The sequence below is a fragment of the Sorghum bicolor genome, chromosome 9 (assembly GCF_000003195.3).
Source record: "Sorghum bicolor cultivar BTx623 chromosome 9, Sorghum_bicolor_NCBIv3, whole genome shotgun sequence".
Lineage (NCBI taxonomy): Eukaryota > Viridiplantae > Streptophyta > Magnoliopsida > Poales > Poaceae > Sorghum > Sorghum bicolor.
Window position 1 is genome coordinate 51,053,973 of NC_012878.2, and position 18,581 is coordinate 51,072,553.

At 41.8% G+C, this 18,581-nt stretch overlaps 1 protein-coding gene across 1 annotated transcript; it reads left to right on the forward strand.

Moving 5' to 3' along the window:
- Nucleotides 5,898-7,209, forward strand: LOC8072503 (sericin-2). The gene has a single exon (XM_002439831.2). It carries the CDS (start codon nucleotides 6,199-6,201, stop codon nucleotides 6,748-6,750), a length of 552 nt encoding a protein of 183 aa, XP_002439876.2. The 5' UTR covers nucleotides 5,898-6,198; the 3' UTR covers nucleotides 6,751-7,209.

The window sequence follows — 18,581 nt, forward strand, 5'->3', positions numbered from 1 at the left end:
AACTACCCGTGGAGATGTATTCCACCTCGATCATTGATGATGCAACCAAACTTTGATTCTTAGAAGACCAAGCAACAAGTGATCTTCCAAGCAATTGACATGTGCAAGATCATTGACCTAGATAACTTTTGATCAACCTAGCTTAGTTTATATATGGCTTTGTTTAGTTTAGATTGTAAAATTTTCGTGCTACAATAACAAGACATCATCAATCTGTACATGTGCCTGCATGCCACAACCACAACTGGTTGTTTGTGAGTAACTGTGTACTGTCTGACTAGACCCTAAGCTGAAAAGAGATCGACGACGATCAGATCATGTGAGCTGTGTACTCTCAAAATTGAATCCAAAAGGAGCTCTTCACTGTGGGGCGTAAGCTGCCATGCTTGGGACGTTGCTCAGACGCTCAGGGACTATATATTTACCAGTTACCATGATGACCAAAACAGTTGTATGCATATATGTACGCGTCCTGTGTTCCATCGCCATGCACCCCACTGTGTGAGCTGCACCTGGATCTGCGTGCATGCCTCGGCCTCGGTTACTAGCGAGAAAGTAACTGGGCATGCATCTTTGATCGATCACCTGACCTGCATTTGCATGGATGAGTGAGTACCTCTGGTCCTGGTGGTACAGCAGTGTAAAAGGCTTTGAAGCTTTTCCTGGAGACGACGCATGTGGTTGAAAGGTTGCAGGTTGGCTTTCTGTTGCTTTTCCGGATTCTGAGAATTTCGTGCCCTAAGAAAATTTATCGTCTTGGTTTTATCTTGTTTCGTGTGTGGTGTACTGGTGTGCTTGCATTGCAAAGAGCTAGCACAGAACAATCATGACAGACAGCTGCAGAAGCTTGGCAATATGCTAGGGTAAAAAGTTTGCTGCTTTCTTCTACCTCCAGCCAGACAGCGGGAGCGGCAATCGTATCCACCCAAAAGATCATCACAGTTCACGTGGAGTCCAGCCTTGTCTTCGCGCCGTGGATCGTCTGAAGAGGAATAGCAACCTGTCAGGCTTTCATCAGTACCATTGTTGTCTCCATGCCATAGCAATTCAAGGTTGATGCTACACCATATATGATTTCTTTCCAACATTTCTACGGCTCTTTCAATGCGCCTTGCCCCCCTCATTATAACTTCCTTGCCCTACCAAAGGCCAGAAAATCTCACCAACAGAACAATGATACAGTAGCACTCAAGTCAATGTTAGCATATTATTTGGACTACCTGTTCATTTCCCTTTTCAACTTTGCACATTGCACTTTTTTTTTAGAATTTTAGGGTCGAGCCTCCGTCTTTATAATCGTAGCCAAAAAAACAATATATCGTTTTTACCGCACACTGCAGATGGGGATACCATCTGAACCGTTTAAAAGAGCAAAGCCGGCCAAGAAACTCCATATATAGATCACCTAGATAACCGAGATAGAACTACTAAACCTAACAGAAAGTTTTTGCCATACAAGGATTTCAAAAGCAGCAGCCACCAGCTTCTGGACCTCCACTTTTTCTTCAGAAAGCATCAGCTGGGACTTCATGAGAGAATTTGTTGTTCTAGAAGTCTCCCAACGAGTGCCATTCTTGATGGGAGTTTACTTCCAACGAAGCCATGGCGACCTCCTTGATCATCTCCACTTTGCTTTGTATGAGAGACTTCTGTTCCTCTGGATAGAGAATCACCCAGTTCTGAACCAAACCAGCCAGCTTGTACAGGAGCATAGCCATACTCCTCCACTAATTTCTCTGAAACATAAATCATTTCTTAGTTTCCACATACTCCAAAAACCAGCTGAAGTAAACAGATTAAGAACTCCATTAAGTTTACTACTTAACCAAAACTTTCCTATGGAATCTAAAGAATTTCCTAACTGAACATCAAAGATTTTGGAAAGCACAGCCCACAGTTGTTGAGCCACCACACAATTGATGCTTGTTTTTGCTAAGAAGCCAAAGCACATTGCACTTTAAGCCTCGTTTAGTTGCAAAATAGATAGCACTTTCGTTTGTATTTGATAAATATTATCTAATTATGGATTAACTAGACTTAAAAGATTCGTCTCGCAAATTACAGATAAACTGTGCAATTAGTTATTTTTCAATTTATATTTAATGTTCCATACATGTGCCGCAAGATTCGATGTGACAAGAAATCTAAAAAATTTTGCAAAATTTATATGGAACTAAACAAGGCCTTAGTTTTCAGGGAAAACATTTGGCATTCAGTCTCAGGGTTAAGACAAGAGCTACGTGCTGACCTTGCTGCCCGTGCAGATGCAGATAAAGCAGAAGAGAGAGCAGGCTGCTGATGCATCCACTGATGGTGGGCTGGGCTGGGATGAAATCCAAAAGATACAGAAGCAGCAAGCAGGTGCAGTGCAGCACCACATACAGTACGGAGTACAGTATACGAGTGGCTTACAGCGCTGTTTCTCTGCAAAGCGTGCCCGGCCAGTACGGTGGTTCTGTGTCCGCGGAGTCTGAAATACGAGAAGAAGAAGAAAAAAAAAACTTGATAAGCTTTAGCTAGGCAATTATTCCTATGTGAGCATGATGTGTTCTTCCCCGTCGTGCTGATCTTGCCCCGTTGGCTCAGGATTCCCCATTTTTTCAGAGTCCCTTCCGTGTGAGCTGCAACAGCACCAATCAGTTTACAGTGTAGCATCGTACTAGTCATTACAAGTTCTTCACCCAACAAAGGCTCAAAGCCCATACATCACACAATTGGCTTAGTTTTTTGTTTTTTTTTTTTGAGCAACAGATTGGATTGGCTTGGGTTTAAAACGTCAAACTACCAGCAGGTTTGAATTGAGCCCAAGTAAGTTTTTTTTTACTGAGAAACTGAGCCCAAGTCAGGTGCGAGCGTAACCTTTGGCAGCTCCGCTTTTTAGGGTTTGGGCTGAAAATGTTTTGGTGCCAGGCTGCTAGTCAACAGCCCAGGATCAAGACTGCAATGGGAAAAAAATCCCCTAAAAAATTAGAAAAAATACGACAAATCTAGCTGAATGAAAGGTGCGAAATTGGCTGGGTAGTCCAGCTGCACCAGGCCTAAGGCCTAGCTTATCCTTCTTACCCAGGATCTCAGCTTCGTCCGGTTAGGCCCATCCTTTACCCAGCTCTTTAGGACCATGACCGCTACCTAGGCTATCATGAAATGAAGAAATAATCCAACAGGCCCACGTTAATATTGGACTTGGAAAAAAATCCTTTTGATCCTCTTATAAGTCTTAACTTTCCTCTTTTCCTCAAAAAGAAAAAAAGTCTTAACTTCCTATAATTTATAAAATTGGATTTCCACTCAATTTATTTATGCATCTAAGTGGTTTTACAAGGTGTTTTTGTTTTGGCATCATGTTATCAAAGATGCAATAAATATTTTGAGGTAAATCGTACTATAAATATTTCAAAAATATCTAAATTATTTTTCTAGAAAAAATATGTAATAAAATCCTAGAAATCTTTTTTGTGTGGTTTTTTTTGTGAAAAAATAAAATCCTAGAATCTAATTTAATAATAGAAAAAAAACCAATTCAATCATAGAAAAATCATGGTCGTTTATATCGTTTGGGTCTTCAATTTAGAGTCATAGACTAAATATAAAAGATAACTTATCTACTATTGAATAAACATCAAAATGAGTCCATAGAAGACTTAAATAGTTCCAAATTAGACCCCATAAGATAGCATGATTTTAGAAAAACTTCAAAATTAGCTTCAAAATCTTCATAGCTTAGATAAAACAAATTTCTAAGGTTAACCAGATTTTAGGATTTTAATTTTCCAAGGGAAAATATATTTGATATTTTTGTAGAAAAAAAATATTACTAGTTGCATTTACGATCCAGAAGTAGGAATTAGCCTGATTAATCCTCCTGTGGCTAACGTGAAACCATATGTAGAGTAGAATAGTGAACAACTAACATATGCCATGTCGAATAAACCGTCTTGTTTAAACCGTCTTGTTTAAACCGCCTATAGTGAAAACAAACGATTTTATAAATTCACTAGCAAATATGCTTGTGTCTTGCAACAGAACATATTGGTTATATGATGAGGGCCGTGAGTCCAAGTGACATATGGAATAGAGAGGGCATGAGAGTACTGTGGGAAGTAAAAAGACGAATAGAATAATGCCTTCTCTTTAAGATTATGCTCGCATTGCAACAGAACGTACAATTTTTTAAGTGGTCATTTGGATGACCTATGGTTTAGACATATATGCAATAATTGGTAATCTAATCCAATAATACGTCTTGGAATTGGACTTCAATACTTGGCTAGATTCGTGCTACTCTAATTCGTACGAGCAGTCATGAGTTCGAATCATGATAGGACAAAGAGGTGCGTGGGGTATTGTGGGAAGTAAAATATGACAAATAGAAGTAATGAGTATCACTTCACTCTTTTTATTATACTAGCAAACATGCATGTGCATTGCAACATGACATAAAACTTGTTATATATACTAATGAGCTAGATATTTTTTAATTTAATTAGATTTTAGCCTAACCTTAAATCAAATAAACTCCAAGGCCCCATAATAAAATGATAGTGAAGTAAAAGATTAATTCTGTATGAAAAATTAAGATATAGGATCGGCTATTTCATCTACATGAGATTGGTATGAAATACCATGTAAATTCTTCATATAGAGATCAATAGGTCTTTTCTTTATGTCATTAAGCAATTATATCACTTTTATGTTACATCTAGACTGTCTTCTTAAGGCTAAGGTAGATCAAATGAACCTTCCGCTTCTGAAATTGAAACATTAGATTTGTAATGAGTTGGATAAATACATGGTAGATCTGACTTATGAGATTAGTGGTCGGTTTTATATCTTGCCACGATGGAAGAACCAAATCCATCTTTTGCACTGGTTTGTTACATGCTTGAACTTATCAGTACTACTTTTCAGCCATGAAACAATATTTTTGTCTCACAACAAATTAGCATTAGCACCAACCGAAAAATAACTATTTGAAGTGGTCATGTCAATCCGTGTACCTTCCTGGAGTTACCGCGCGCCTCCCGACCATTGTCGATGAGTTTCCGATCTTGGTTTGTTCTGTTTCGGATATCGTTTTTTGGCCGGCTTTCCCATTTCAGTTTCCGTTTCTGTGTAAGAATATAAGTTTGAAAACAGTTAGACCCTTTTTCCCTAGGCGGTGTTTAGTTCCAGAAGGAAAAAATTTCGCGACACTGTAGCAGTTTCGTTTGTTTGTGGTAATTATTGTCCAACTATAGACTAATTAGGCTCAAAAGATTTGTCTCGTAAATTTCGACCAAACTTTGCAATTAGTTTTTATTTTCGTTTATATTTAATACTCTATGCATGCGTCTAAAGATTCGATGTGACGGGAAATCTTGAAAAATTTTGGATTTTGGGGTGGAAGTAAACAAGGCCCTAATTAGAATACCCCTTTGCTTCCCCATTCCTATACTTTTTTTAGGGAAATGGCAAGTGCTTTGTCTTTTTATTTCAATAGGGATTGAATAATTTACATTAAGGTCTGATGACCCAATAAGGGGGACTGGGGGAAACATAAAAGGTTTGTCCTCTGTCTAAGTATCAATCTACTGAATTGATGTCGAGATGTTTCTGATTCATTTTATGAGAATTTCTAAGCTCCATGTGGGAGCCATGACGATTAACATGACATTTTTAATTACTAAAGGAATGAATATTTAGTAACAATAATAATAAAATGGAAAAAAAATAGTACCCATGCCCGCAGACATGTATTGAGTACTATTCACTGCAGACAGACACGAGTATTAAGATACGTACCCCCATCACATTAACGCATCCTCCGTACCTGTGCCGGGCCTCGATCGTCTCACTATATCTCACTCATCAATTGTTACAAGAGAAATACTAGTGGCACTATATATCCCTCCACTCCCCTTCAATTCACCCACAATGTAATGTTCATCTGGAAAATCCTTAACTCCCGGACCATCCAATTTCTCAATCCAATTAGTAATACATTAAATCCCCAACCACATTAGAGAGAGAGAAAGTGCGCGCTTAGCTAGCCGGCATCAGAATTCAGAAGAGAGATGGAGGAGCTAGGGAAGCAACAGGGGTTTAAATGCTGCTGTTCATGGCCATAAAGAAAACCATCACCTCCTCCACCTCAACGAGCATCATCATGCATAACCTCCACAACACAAGCCACCATCAGTCCATCATCATCATTATATAATGCAAACTGGAGTTGCACCACCGCACCACAAATACCCAGGCAGGCACACCACCATCGAGGTAGCCTGGGTTCCATTCCACAGTTCCAGCAGCACCAGCAACCACCAGTACACCCGCGCGGTGGCCTCCGTGCGGCAGTGTTGGAAGATGAGCAGGAACAACGGCAAGGTCGGGTCGAAGCTGCAGGAGCTGCGGCTGAGCCTGTCGAGGTCGTCGTCGTCGTCGCGCGGGGGCGCGGCGGGGGGCTCGTCGGGGGCGACGACCCACAACCATGGCGGCGGCGGCGGAAGGGGCTCGCCGAGGAGGCTCTCGTCTTCGTCGTCGTCGACGGCTTCTCCCCCGAGCTCGTGCGTGTCGTCGGAGGGGAGCCCCGAGGCGGGAGCGGCAGGCGCGCCGATGATCCTGGCGGGGTGCCCCCGGTGCATGATGTACGTGATGCTGTCGCGGGAGGACCCCCGGTGCCCCAAGTGCCACAGCACCGTGCTCCTCGACTTCAACGACGCCCCCAACGACCCGCGCCACGCCAAGGGAAAGGGCGGCAAGCGAGGCTGACGACGGGACAGCTAGCGCTAGCGCCGCCGCCGTCGTCGTCGTCTCGCCGGCCGGCCAAGAGCTAGCGCAACTGCGTGCATGCCGTCAGTTGTGTCCTTTACGTACGGTCGTACGTATACGTGTTCCATGTGTGTCCGTGTGTGTTCGAGTTGATCAGAGAAAGGAATTATTGCGTAGACCCGTTCTTCCATGGGCCAGCTATAGGATGAGAAGTGAAGCTAGCTGCAGTAGTATATGTTGGACATCGGGGTGCCAATGGAACGGGTCTAGGTAATAATTCCGGCCGCGTCGTCCCTCGGTCTCTACCTTTGTGTTGTGTGTGTGTGTGTGTGATGTCTACAGAAGACTTGCGTCGGTGCATGTCGTGTACGTGTGCTTGTTGTGGTCTGTACGGGGCATGCAGTACTGGTAAGGATTAAGATTTTGTCTCGCTGATTTTATGGACCGTAATGTTGCTCTCGTCTTGGCGTGGCGTAAATACACAGCATGCAGCAACCAGTGGCCAGTGGGTGCAGCACAACTGCAGATGCATTATTTCATCGCCATTCAAACAACACAAGAGACGGCTCTGCTACAAGCTATGCGAGCTCAGGTCTTGTTTAGATGCAACAAAAAATCCAAAACTTTACAAGATTCTCCATCAAATCGAATTTTAGATGCAACCAAAAACCCAAAACTTTACAAGATTCTCTATCAAATCGAATCTTGCGGTACATGCATGGAATATTAAATATAGATAAAAAAGATAACTAATTGTACAGTTTATCTATAAATCACGAGACGAATCATTTAAGCCTAGTTGCTCCATGATTAGATAATATTTGTCAAATAAAAACGAAAGTGCTACAGTGTCAAAATCAAAAAAAATTTTGCATCTAAACAAGGCCTCAATCGATTGATTAATCTATCGCCAACTAACGACTCGCCCAAGCTCGCGTGTCGTACAGTACATATGTGAAAGGTATCTATAGCGTGCGCAGTATGAACACGCGTACTGCCTCATGTCAGAGCAAATTTTAGATTGATTAGACCCAGGTCATTATTCGCTCACAAAGAGCTACACGTACAGGGGTTCAGTTGTGGTTCTTGATCCGCGTGAGAGAAGACCTTCACTATCACACAAATGCCCTGCAGGCTGATCACCACGCAAGTCAAGTTTTTTTTTTTTTGAAGTATTATATATGTGCGCCGTTGCACGGCTCGTGCAACTGGGTATTCTCGATTGGTACATGTACATGCAATCAAATGTTAATACTTGTGCCTAGAGGGTACGAGACTACGAGCACATAATAAGGTATGTGCATCAACTGATGGAAAAGGTTCAATCAAGCCTACATGGGAACTTGCAATGCAAGATTTGTGCATGCCTACTGATACCGCTTGGCACATGGTTCTCGTACGTACTGATCGAAAGTGATGAGCGCGGCATATCAAGGATCTGGCCAATTCCAGCCAGGTGACAGGCATTGGGGGGTGCAGGTGGCAATGGCATGCAGATGCAGCTACTGTGTTTAGGGGTTGCTTGCAGGTCTTGGTGCCGCCGGGCCGCCACTGGCCGGGCGACGAGATGAGAGAGCACACACGCAGCGTGTGGTGAGGCACAGTGATGATGCATTTGCATGCAATGCAAGCGGACAACGGAGAGGCCGGGACTGAAACAGGCGGCTGCTAGGAAGATGCATGCAGCAGCAAAGCCGGCCGGATCGGTGGTTAGCTCATGCATGAGGGCTCAGGCATTCAGGCCATTGAAAGGGCCGGGGCGAGACTATTGCCGATTAACTCGCCTTGAAACCCAGAATAAATGCCCGAGTAATTGGAGACAGCGGAGGGCAATAAGATCGATCAACGGGGCGGGGCGGGGGATTCCTTTCTTCATTTTCCTGCGGCAAGTGTCAGAGCGAGCAGCGATCAGTGAGCGCCATGAAACCACACACACAGAGAGACACAGTTCATGCCAACCCTGTCGCTTCAATGCGTTGTTGCAAAAGGATCACCCGACTGCGAATCGGATCGAATTGAAGCGCAGCTAGCACTGTTCCTGCTCCGAGCCAGCCAGACACGTAAATGCGGCGAATTGAGGCTTTGTTTAGTTTTAAAAAGTTTTGCAAAAAAATTTAGATTCTCGTCACATCGAATTTTTGACATAAAACATTAAATATAGATAAAAATAATAATTAACTGTACAGTTTATCTGTAATTTACAAGTCGAATTTTTTGAGACTATTTAGTTTATAATTGAATAATATTTGTCAAATATAAGGCCTTGTTTAGTGCCAAAAAAATTTACAAAATTTTCCAGATTCCCCGTCACATCGAATCTTTAGACACATGCATAAAGTATTAAATATAGAGAAAAATAAAAAACTAATTGTACAGTTTGGTCGAAATTGACGAGATGAATCTTTTGAGCCTAGTTAGTCCATGATTGGACAATATTTGTCAAATACAAACAAAAGAGCTACAGTGTCGATTTTGCAAAATATTTTGCAACTAAACAAGGCCTAAATGAAAGTGCTACCGTATCTATTTTGCAGAATTTTTTAGAACTAATAAACAAGGCCTGAAGCATATGTAGACCTGGTTGCGTGCCATGCTGCTACTGCACTATTGCTAGGAGCAGGAGGCATTCCACTGTAGTAACCTCGCTCCATGCCTGCTGCATGCATGCATGCTCCACCGTACCGCTACCGATCTCTGCGTGCAGTGCAGCCCACGACGATCAGAGCTTAGCACAGACTATACTGTTCGGGTCAACAAGCAACAGTGCGACAGCACACAGCAAACCTGCTTGTTTAGAATTATATATGGATCGGACATGCATCGATATGATCGAATAAAAAAGGAACGAACACAAGGATGGGCATAAAAAGAACATAGGCAGTTCTTGCCAGCTTAGACCAAGCAGCATAATGATGGGATTAGTAGCTAGCTTAATATATCACTCGAAGCCATGTCATGGGCTCTACAGCTCTAGTGTGATATAAAGACCAGTCCGGCAGCAGGCCAGTGGTCATCCAGACATGACACTACTGCTGGGGCTCGCGAGCTCAAGTGACTTTCCATGCAGCTCCAGGAGTATCTGGCCTTGTTTAGTTGGCAAAAATTTTTGTTTTTGGCTACTGTAGCATTTCGTTTTTATTTGACAAACATTGTTCAATCACCGAGTAACTAGGTTCAAAAGATTCATCTCACAAATTACAGGTAAACTGTGCAGTTAGTTTTTATTTTCATCTATATTTAATGCTCTATGCATGCGACCAAAGATTCGATGTGACGGAGAATCTTGAAAAATTTTGCGAACTAAACAAGGCCAGTCAAGCTATAGCAACCTACTTTTAAGAGATGCTGTCCCGTAGCTTTGCTTCATTCAACATCGATCTATCCAAGTGATGGTACACGACGGGACGGTGTGTGTCATCAACTTCAACAGCATTCATGCATTCATGCTTGCAGCTGTGCAGTAGTATGCCGCAACAATGGAGGGATGGAGGAGAAAGTAGTGGCATGGCATCCAATAATCCATCCCTGTCAAGCTGGGTTGCAGCAAGGGCGCAATGCAATCAAGTTCGACCAACCACTTGCCCTTTAAATCATCACCATCATCATCATATATACATATATACATATATATATGGATCCCGTCTCGATGTGCCCTACTCCTAGCTAAAAGATCAGCTCGTAAACTCGTCGCAATCGATTAATAGCCATATAGTGCCTAGACGGAAGAATTAAACATGGCTACAGGTGTCTGGCCATGCATATGCATGAAAATGAAAGTTGTCCACTCGCCAAATGGCCAGGCCAGGGTTACAGCTCTGGCCGAGCTGTTCGTCGTGGCCCCATCCACCCCATGCAAATTATCAAAACGTATGCGAGGGAGCCCAAGCAGGTAAGCCGATGTTGTTACTATAGTACATGTAATACATCCATTAAACAATGCATGCATGTGGCTCTCTCTATGGCTTAAGTGTTATACTAACTGAAGTATATATTCGTAAAGGAGAAGTGGCCAGGAGCAAATTAAAGCTTCACTACTAATTAAAATAGTGGAGTTCTTCTAGTATTTTTAGTTAGTAATAAAACACTACCATTAGTCAAAACACTACGAAATCCTCACTGGGAGGTATTTATTACCAGGGAAATTTTATACTAAATTTTGAATGCTAAAACACTAGAAAAAATTGAAAAATCTAGTTGTGCTTGCATTAAAAAAGAGGAAGGAAATAAACAGTTTAGCCACAACAAGCAACACAAACTCTACATGTTTCTAAAAACATATTGCACAATATCTTGTTTTGTACATAATGCCACCACTGACATTATGAATCTTTCATTTTAGAAATCCGCCGATTCCTTTCCTTCCATAAATTCCACGTGACATAGATGCTTAATCTGCCGAAAGAACATTTCTGGCACCATTTTTACAATTGTTTCCTACCAATCTGCAATGGAGTTGTGATTGGCAGCTTATAATTGTGAAGGTAAGAACAAATGCGGTATACTAACAGCTTATAATAGGCATAAATGGAGCCCCATCTCCTATTGTCCATGACAGAGGGCACAAATTTTTTGATGTGTCCATTCCCTCCTCACTAGATTATGATTATCTGTCGTTAAGATTTTGTCTTCAATTAGAGTCCAAGTGAAGAATTTGTATTTTATTTTGTCACTGCTTTTCCAAATCAAATCGTCGCAAAAAGGTTCAGAAGACCTAGCTAACTGAATCTGGTACACTAAAGTTTGACGGTGTACTCTCCATTCGAAGTCCACCTACAGATAATGAACTCTACGTCCGGTTGTAGTTGAACAACATGGAGTCGAACCCTAAGGAGATAAATTCCTCAAGTTGGGTCGATTTTTCCGTACAACGCTCTAATCCATGTGTTGTGTGTTGTGTAGTTCTTGGCTGACTGATCGATCTTAAGCTTGACTAAATTTGTAGAGATTTGAAGTCACTGCTCTCTGGGTGTGACTAATTAATTTCGGAAACCCTATTTGGAGATTGAAATGTTAACATTTTTAAAAACCTAGTCAAAGTCAAAAAAATTCAACCTATGATCCAAACTTAGAATGAATGACATTCTTTTGGGATGAATGGAGTACAAAACTTCTATGCTAGAATTTGGTTTACCATTCCCCATCGTCACAGTAGTGAATGTGTTAAATAGCAGTCGGTCTTTGGCGTTACACGGGGTGTCCATGCCGATCCATTGGTATTTCTTTCATACCTGTAAAGAAAGTCGTTTTATACAAGGTTTGGATTAAACATTAGAAATATAAATCATGAATAACTTTTAAGTTGTTGAGTTTGGAAATGTGAAAACTATATGAATAGATTTTTCTTGAAAATTACTTTCATAAAAATATACATATACCACTTTTTGATAATTTTTTTATAAAAACAAGTAATTAAAATTAGACTTTGAAAACCGTGTCGTTGTTCTAAACGACTTTTCTTTACCGATATGGAGGGAGTAATAATCACTGGCCCACAGTACTGTCCCATTCTAGCCATGCATGGCTATCTTAGCCTCAGTGTCCGCCGGAGTTTTTTTTTCGGTTTGTTTTACCCTTTCGTTGAGTGAACTTTAATTCTCTTCGTAACACTTGCATTGGTTCCACGTCAGTGAATAAGTTATATTGGTATTGGGCAACACAGAACTGATCTGACGAGGACGACGACCTGATGGACGGATTGCTAGGTGAGAGAAAGCTCGAGCAGTTCACAGCATGAGTCGTGCATATAGGAGAGAAAATGGCTGGGGGCTTATTCATCACACAGAAATTAAGCAGTGTGTGGGTGCAATCACAACTCAGCACAACTGTCGTGCGTAGTTGGTACGCTACATACGTAGCTAGCTAGTATCAACAGCTTGCAGATTTGTTGTGCTGTTGTTCATATATTTAATTTATGAGTTCAATGGTCCTGCACTCCTGTTGTATATTAATCTGGCATCTATGGCATGTTTGGATCCCAAGTCCAACTTTCGTATAGGCTATTGTAAAAAAAAAAAACTTTCATATAAGAGGCGTAGAAGAAAGATAAACTTTTTCTAAGATAACAAGCGCTTGTACGTGATTATTAATATGCATAATGCTAAAACTCTATATTATTTTTTAAGCATCTTAATGATCTCAAATAAAAAATTCAAAGCTATAAAATCGGTGAGTTTTTTAAATAAGGAGTATCGTGTTTTCCGTACCAATGGCACAATCAGGCACTCAAATATCATCCGAAGAAAGAAAGGGAGGGAAATAAATATAATCAAGCCGAAATGCATGTAGCCATTGCAATTACTCGCTCGTCCACCAAGCCGCGTAGCCCTCTGTCTCGCCTCATAGCGCCGCCGCCCCCACCGCTCCCTGCCTTCATCATGGTTGGTCCTCCTCCCTCCTCTTTCGGCATATCGCCGGAGCGCAAAGAGATAAAAGGTTTATCATTTTAATATTTTTTTAATAGATTGAGTTTTTAGGATAATGGTCTCTCTATGTCCAGTGTCTTAGTTTTAGAGATTTATCTTCTCTTTCTTTTTGGTGACATCAAGAGAATAGGGTGGAATCATTTTCTCTATGGCGGCTCTACTGAAGATAGAGGTGATACTCTGGCGTCAACATTCTCACCGGTATTGACGACATAGGGACTTTTATTTCCGGATGGCGATATCAAGGCGGAGATGCTATCGCCGCCATGGAACAATTGGTCTCTTATCTATTTTATTGTGATTGGATTTGGTCACGAAAGACTAGGGAGAATAAGTTTAAGATCACTCTTTCTCATTTTTCAGTAGTAGAAACGAGAAGAAGGAAGATACCAGAAGAAAGTTTCTCAACTCTGCCTACATAAATATTGACCGTCGTTTGTTGAGCATATGTTCTCAGGTCTTTTACCGAGTGTTTACCTGTGCGATCATCCATACTGCAAAGCATCATACAGGTTATACTGAAAGCGTCATACATGTTTAGTTTTGACATATAGAGCTATCCATAGCGTAGGTATAATTTAAATGAAAAACAATATATGAATATTTGTATAATTCAGAGTGCTTGTAAAGTGTTTATGTACCCAACTATTATCTAATACTCCCTTCAAAATATCTCAAGTTTGACTAAATTTATATGACAAAATAATAACTATTATGATACCAACTAAGTATCATTAGATTCTTTATTTTCATAGTATACACACTTTATGTTACAAATCTTAGTATTTCTCTTTATAATTTTATTCAAACTTGAAAATGTTTTGATTCTTTTAGATTCTTGAAATGACTTATAGTTTGAAATAGAGGGAGTATAATTTTTTCTTTCGTCAAAAATAAAAAAGAAAGAAAGAAAAAAGGCTGAAATGCATGTAACAACTGGTTGTGTAGTGAATGACACTTAAATTGGGTACAGCCTTTCAGTAAATGGACTTTAGTGTTACTTAATGAAGGCATATACGGGCCAGCTGGAGTTGCTCGGGGTCCTTGAAAATTTGGGCACGATGAAACACCTCTGCAGGCAGATCCACACCCAGGCGTATGGGCGCACCTAAACGTGCAAACAAACAAGCAGTCCCAGTACGTACCAGTACCAGGCGTCGACCACTGCCGGTGAAGGGCGACAGGATCAAGGACCGCCTTGCCGCTGGCCCCCCCCCGCCTCCCCGTTGCTGCGCTCTCGATCGTACGTGCCCTTTGTTGTTGCTGCCGAACACGGGACCGCGCGGCACGCCACGCTTGGAATCGGATCCCCCCTGCAACTGCAACGCAACTCGCAATCACGTAGTGGTACGACGGGGCTCATCGCTGCCGGCCGGCCGGCCCAGCATGCAGTGCAGGTGCAGCCCGGCCGGCCGGCCGGCGCTCTCCCGTGATCCGCGGCCAGCGAGCGAGCTAGTCTCAGTCACCACGCCCCCACTCCCGGCCCCCGGTCCTGAGTCTGAGTGAGCCCTGGCAAGCAAGGTCTGTCGTCGGTCAGGTCACCCGGATGGGATGATGGCTGTGATTACCACGGGAAAACCGGGCGCTCTCCCAACTCCGCGCTCGCTCACGGCCCGGCCACCTGCCGAGAATAAGTATGCCGCAAATAAATCTGTCTGGTCGCGCATGCAGCCGCATAAATGGCATTGACTTGCATTTGCTGTCACACACAATGCAATGCAATGCAATGCAAGCAGGGCGGGGAGCCGGACAGTAAATGGACGCAAGCGTGACACTGTCCTTAATAAGTCGATCATCTGCATGCGTTTGCAGCATTGCCGCCCGCGCAAAGCAGCGCCCATGTGCCGCTCTTTATGCCCCCCCGCCAGAACCTTAATTCCAAGCTAGGAGACGATCGACTTGATGGTCGTTGATGACGCGTTGCCGCGGAGGAGCACGGCTGCCCGAGAGGAGATGGATTGGTTTCCCGCTCATGGCTCGGCTCTCGATCGATATGGTCAGCGAGACCCTCGCTCGCAGCCACGGCCGCTGCCGTCGCGTCGGCACTTGCGGCAGCCGAGCGCCGCCCAAGGAAAGCAGGGGAACTGCATGCGGCCGAAGTTGGCGGCGTTCTGCTGTACAAGCCGAAGGATGAACGAACTAGCAGGAGAGTACGCACATCAAGTTCAGATTCAGAGGCACGGAGACCGGGGAACTCTTCTGGTACGTAGATAGTAGCCGTGCCCGATCGATCTGGGCTGCAAAACAAGTACAGTGTTGTTCCAGGCCGCGAGGCACGAGACGTTTAGAGCCCACAAGGCCATAACTCACAAGTCACGCACAACCTCGCCAACTCTATGGGCCGGGCCGTGGGATCGTGGCCTAACAAATCTAGTTTCCTTCCTTCAACTATCACGATCGTCCTTTTTTTTTTCTCTGAACTTTTTACCTCCCTTGACTTTTAAAATCATTTATTATTTTTGCTCTTTGGATGGTTTTGATTATGGTTTTAATGATGCGCTAGAGAGGTAAATCAGACTACAAGTATTTTAAAAAAAATATCAAAAATCATTAACATAAAAATTCAATAATTTAACCAAATTTTTTTACATGCAAATTTAAAATTCTCAATCTGATTTAATCTTAAAAATTAATAGAAAATTTGCTTTACCTTGGAAAAACATGAAAATAGTTTCAGTTTTTTTAAAAAAAATCATCCTCTATATTATGCAACCTATCTTCAAATTGTTTGAATCTTGACGGACTCATATTGGTAGGAGCAAAGTCAGCAGTGTAGATCGTTTGTGAGGCGGAGGAGGACATGACGAAGGTAGAACCAGATCTGGGATTTTGCTAGACGGCGATGAATTTGGGGGAGGAGAAGGGAAGGGCAGGAATTATGAAGCATGGGAAAGGAGAGAGGATGGTGACGAGCACGTGGGTCTTGGCCTGCTCCAACGTGACATGCGGTTGTAGCTACACCCTCATGGGTGATAGGTCTACAACGGTGTCACTATCGAAGGAGGCGACACTCAATGGAGATGTCAAGGTGACCGAGAAAGGGGTTGAGGGAAAGGAAAGGAAAGGGAGATTAGAGAAGAGAGAAACAACAACACGTGCATGGATGATGTGCCCGCTTAGCGCAACGAAGATCACATCCCCAGAGCCCATCAACGTAGCCACCATCACAATGGTGCCAGCTCCGTGAATCTAAACATAGTAGTGTTCAGGTCTACGGGATAAAGAACAATTTTGTGACCTTCATTTAAAGTATATATATTGAATAAAATATATTTTGCTAATTTATTGCACCTAGATAATCTTTCAAATCAGGTTCATAGTAATGATTGTATTTTCAGTAATACTCTTAATTCATTTGGATATGATTGTATGGCGACAATAACATCAAGATTTAGAGAGATCATATATTTGATGGTTCAACATAACCATAAACAGATCCAATGTGGCAAGCTACATTTGTCTGTCATGTCTTATTCCCATCACTAAACATGCCAAAATTTGACAACTTATTATTTTTAGCATGCTTACATGGCTTTAAACACAAGTAATGTGCACAAAATTATGTGGCTAATGTATGGTAGCAATTTGATGAGTAATCACTTGGCAGGTTATGAGTTCTATGACAAGGCATGCACAACATACTCCCAGAAGTTTGTCCATAACTATGATCCTATACTGGCCACATAGATCACATGACAAGATTACCAACAATATGTGGATCCATTCAAAGATCTAAGCAACATATAACATATGGCCAACAACATCTGCCATGGGGCATGCCAAAACACAATCATTGTGTGAGCTTGCTTGTGTCATTTCCCAGTTAGACAATATGTGCAAGCTAAGCAAACTTTCAGTGTTAAAAAGGAGTGTACCAAAGAAGGAAGTTATTAGTATTATTTTTTATGTGGCACGCCTTGGGATGAATCTAACCATATGCCATTCAATTGTGCACTATCCCAACAAGCATAGAAATGATCGTGATATGATAATGCAGCGTTTCAAACTTTTCTAACATATCTTTCAATGGCATAAGACATGGGATTGTAGCGCCTATTAATGCTGTCAACTTTAAGATTGTAGCCATGGTTTGTCAAGTGCGTCAAATCTAGAACAAATGCGTTATATCTCAATAAAATGTAAGCTCCTCGATCATGAATATATATAATCCGTTTTAAGATACAATTATTAGCTCCTGCTATATTATATGTTTTACTTGCATATGATTGCATAGTAGAAGTGCAAAGCGCATTTACATGACAAACTTGCTATACAGAAATCTTTTATTCTTAATTTGAGCTGCACTTATCAGATGCAAAATGCTCTTACTAGTTGTGCCAAAAGGAGTAACATTTACATTGGTTCCTTGTTACTCCTATATTAGAAAGCCGGTCTAATCTTGGTTATAGGAGAGAGTGGCAAATAAATAGCCGATATCCAAAAGTTAATCTAATAAGTTTTCTCTTGGCATATATGTATAGTTTTACTACCACAAGTTTAACAATGTGGCATATACACATTTAGTGCAAACACATAGGACTGCAATGTAAGTGTATGAAGAGTAGTTTATGGAACCTAAAATTGATGCCATCACAATAGAGCCAATTTAACAATAGAAGAACCAATGACAATGTTAGTTTAGACTTGGTGTTGGTTGGCATTGACACATCTAAAATACGAGCACAGAGGTCTAAAGAATGCGTAGATAAGAAGTTCAGAAGAATAAGCTTCCAATTGATCTAATGTTACAAGCTACACTTGTCCATCAAAATAGACATGCCAAATTCACTTTTTCATTTAGTGTTACTGCTATCAAGATTATGCTACTTTGAACACTATCAAGTGCACCAAATTTGGTGGCTCATATATGGTGGTAATCTAAGGAGTGATAGCTTGGAAAATCATGAGACCTGGAAAAAAGGTATACACAACATACTCCCATAAGTTTATCCATGGCTATGAGCTTATTTATGACATGCCACATTGCGAGCCACATAGATTACATGACGAAATTAACAAGAAGATGTGGATTGATCCAAAGAGTGTAAATTGCATTGACCAAATGGACACGACTTGTTTCCTGGCACGGTACGTGCGAAAACGAAATAATTTTGTGAGGTGGCTTGTGATGTTTTATGGTTAGAGACAAAGTACACGCTAAACCAACTTTCGGTGCTAGATGTGCGCCAAGGAAGGCGGTTGGTCTAAGTGTTACTTTTGATGTGGCACGCCTTGTCAAATTGTAACCACATGTCATTTACGTGCACACAAAAGTCTACTAATCCCGCAAATTTAGACATGGTAGTGATTCAATGATGCACCATGTTGTTGGGCTATTTGTAACAACCATTGTTGCCATGGCATATGACCTGGGATTGTAGCACATACCGGTGATGCCAACTTAAGGAC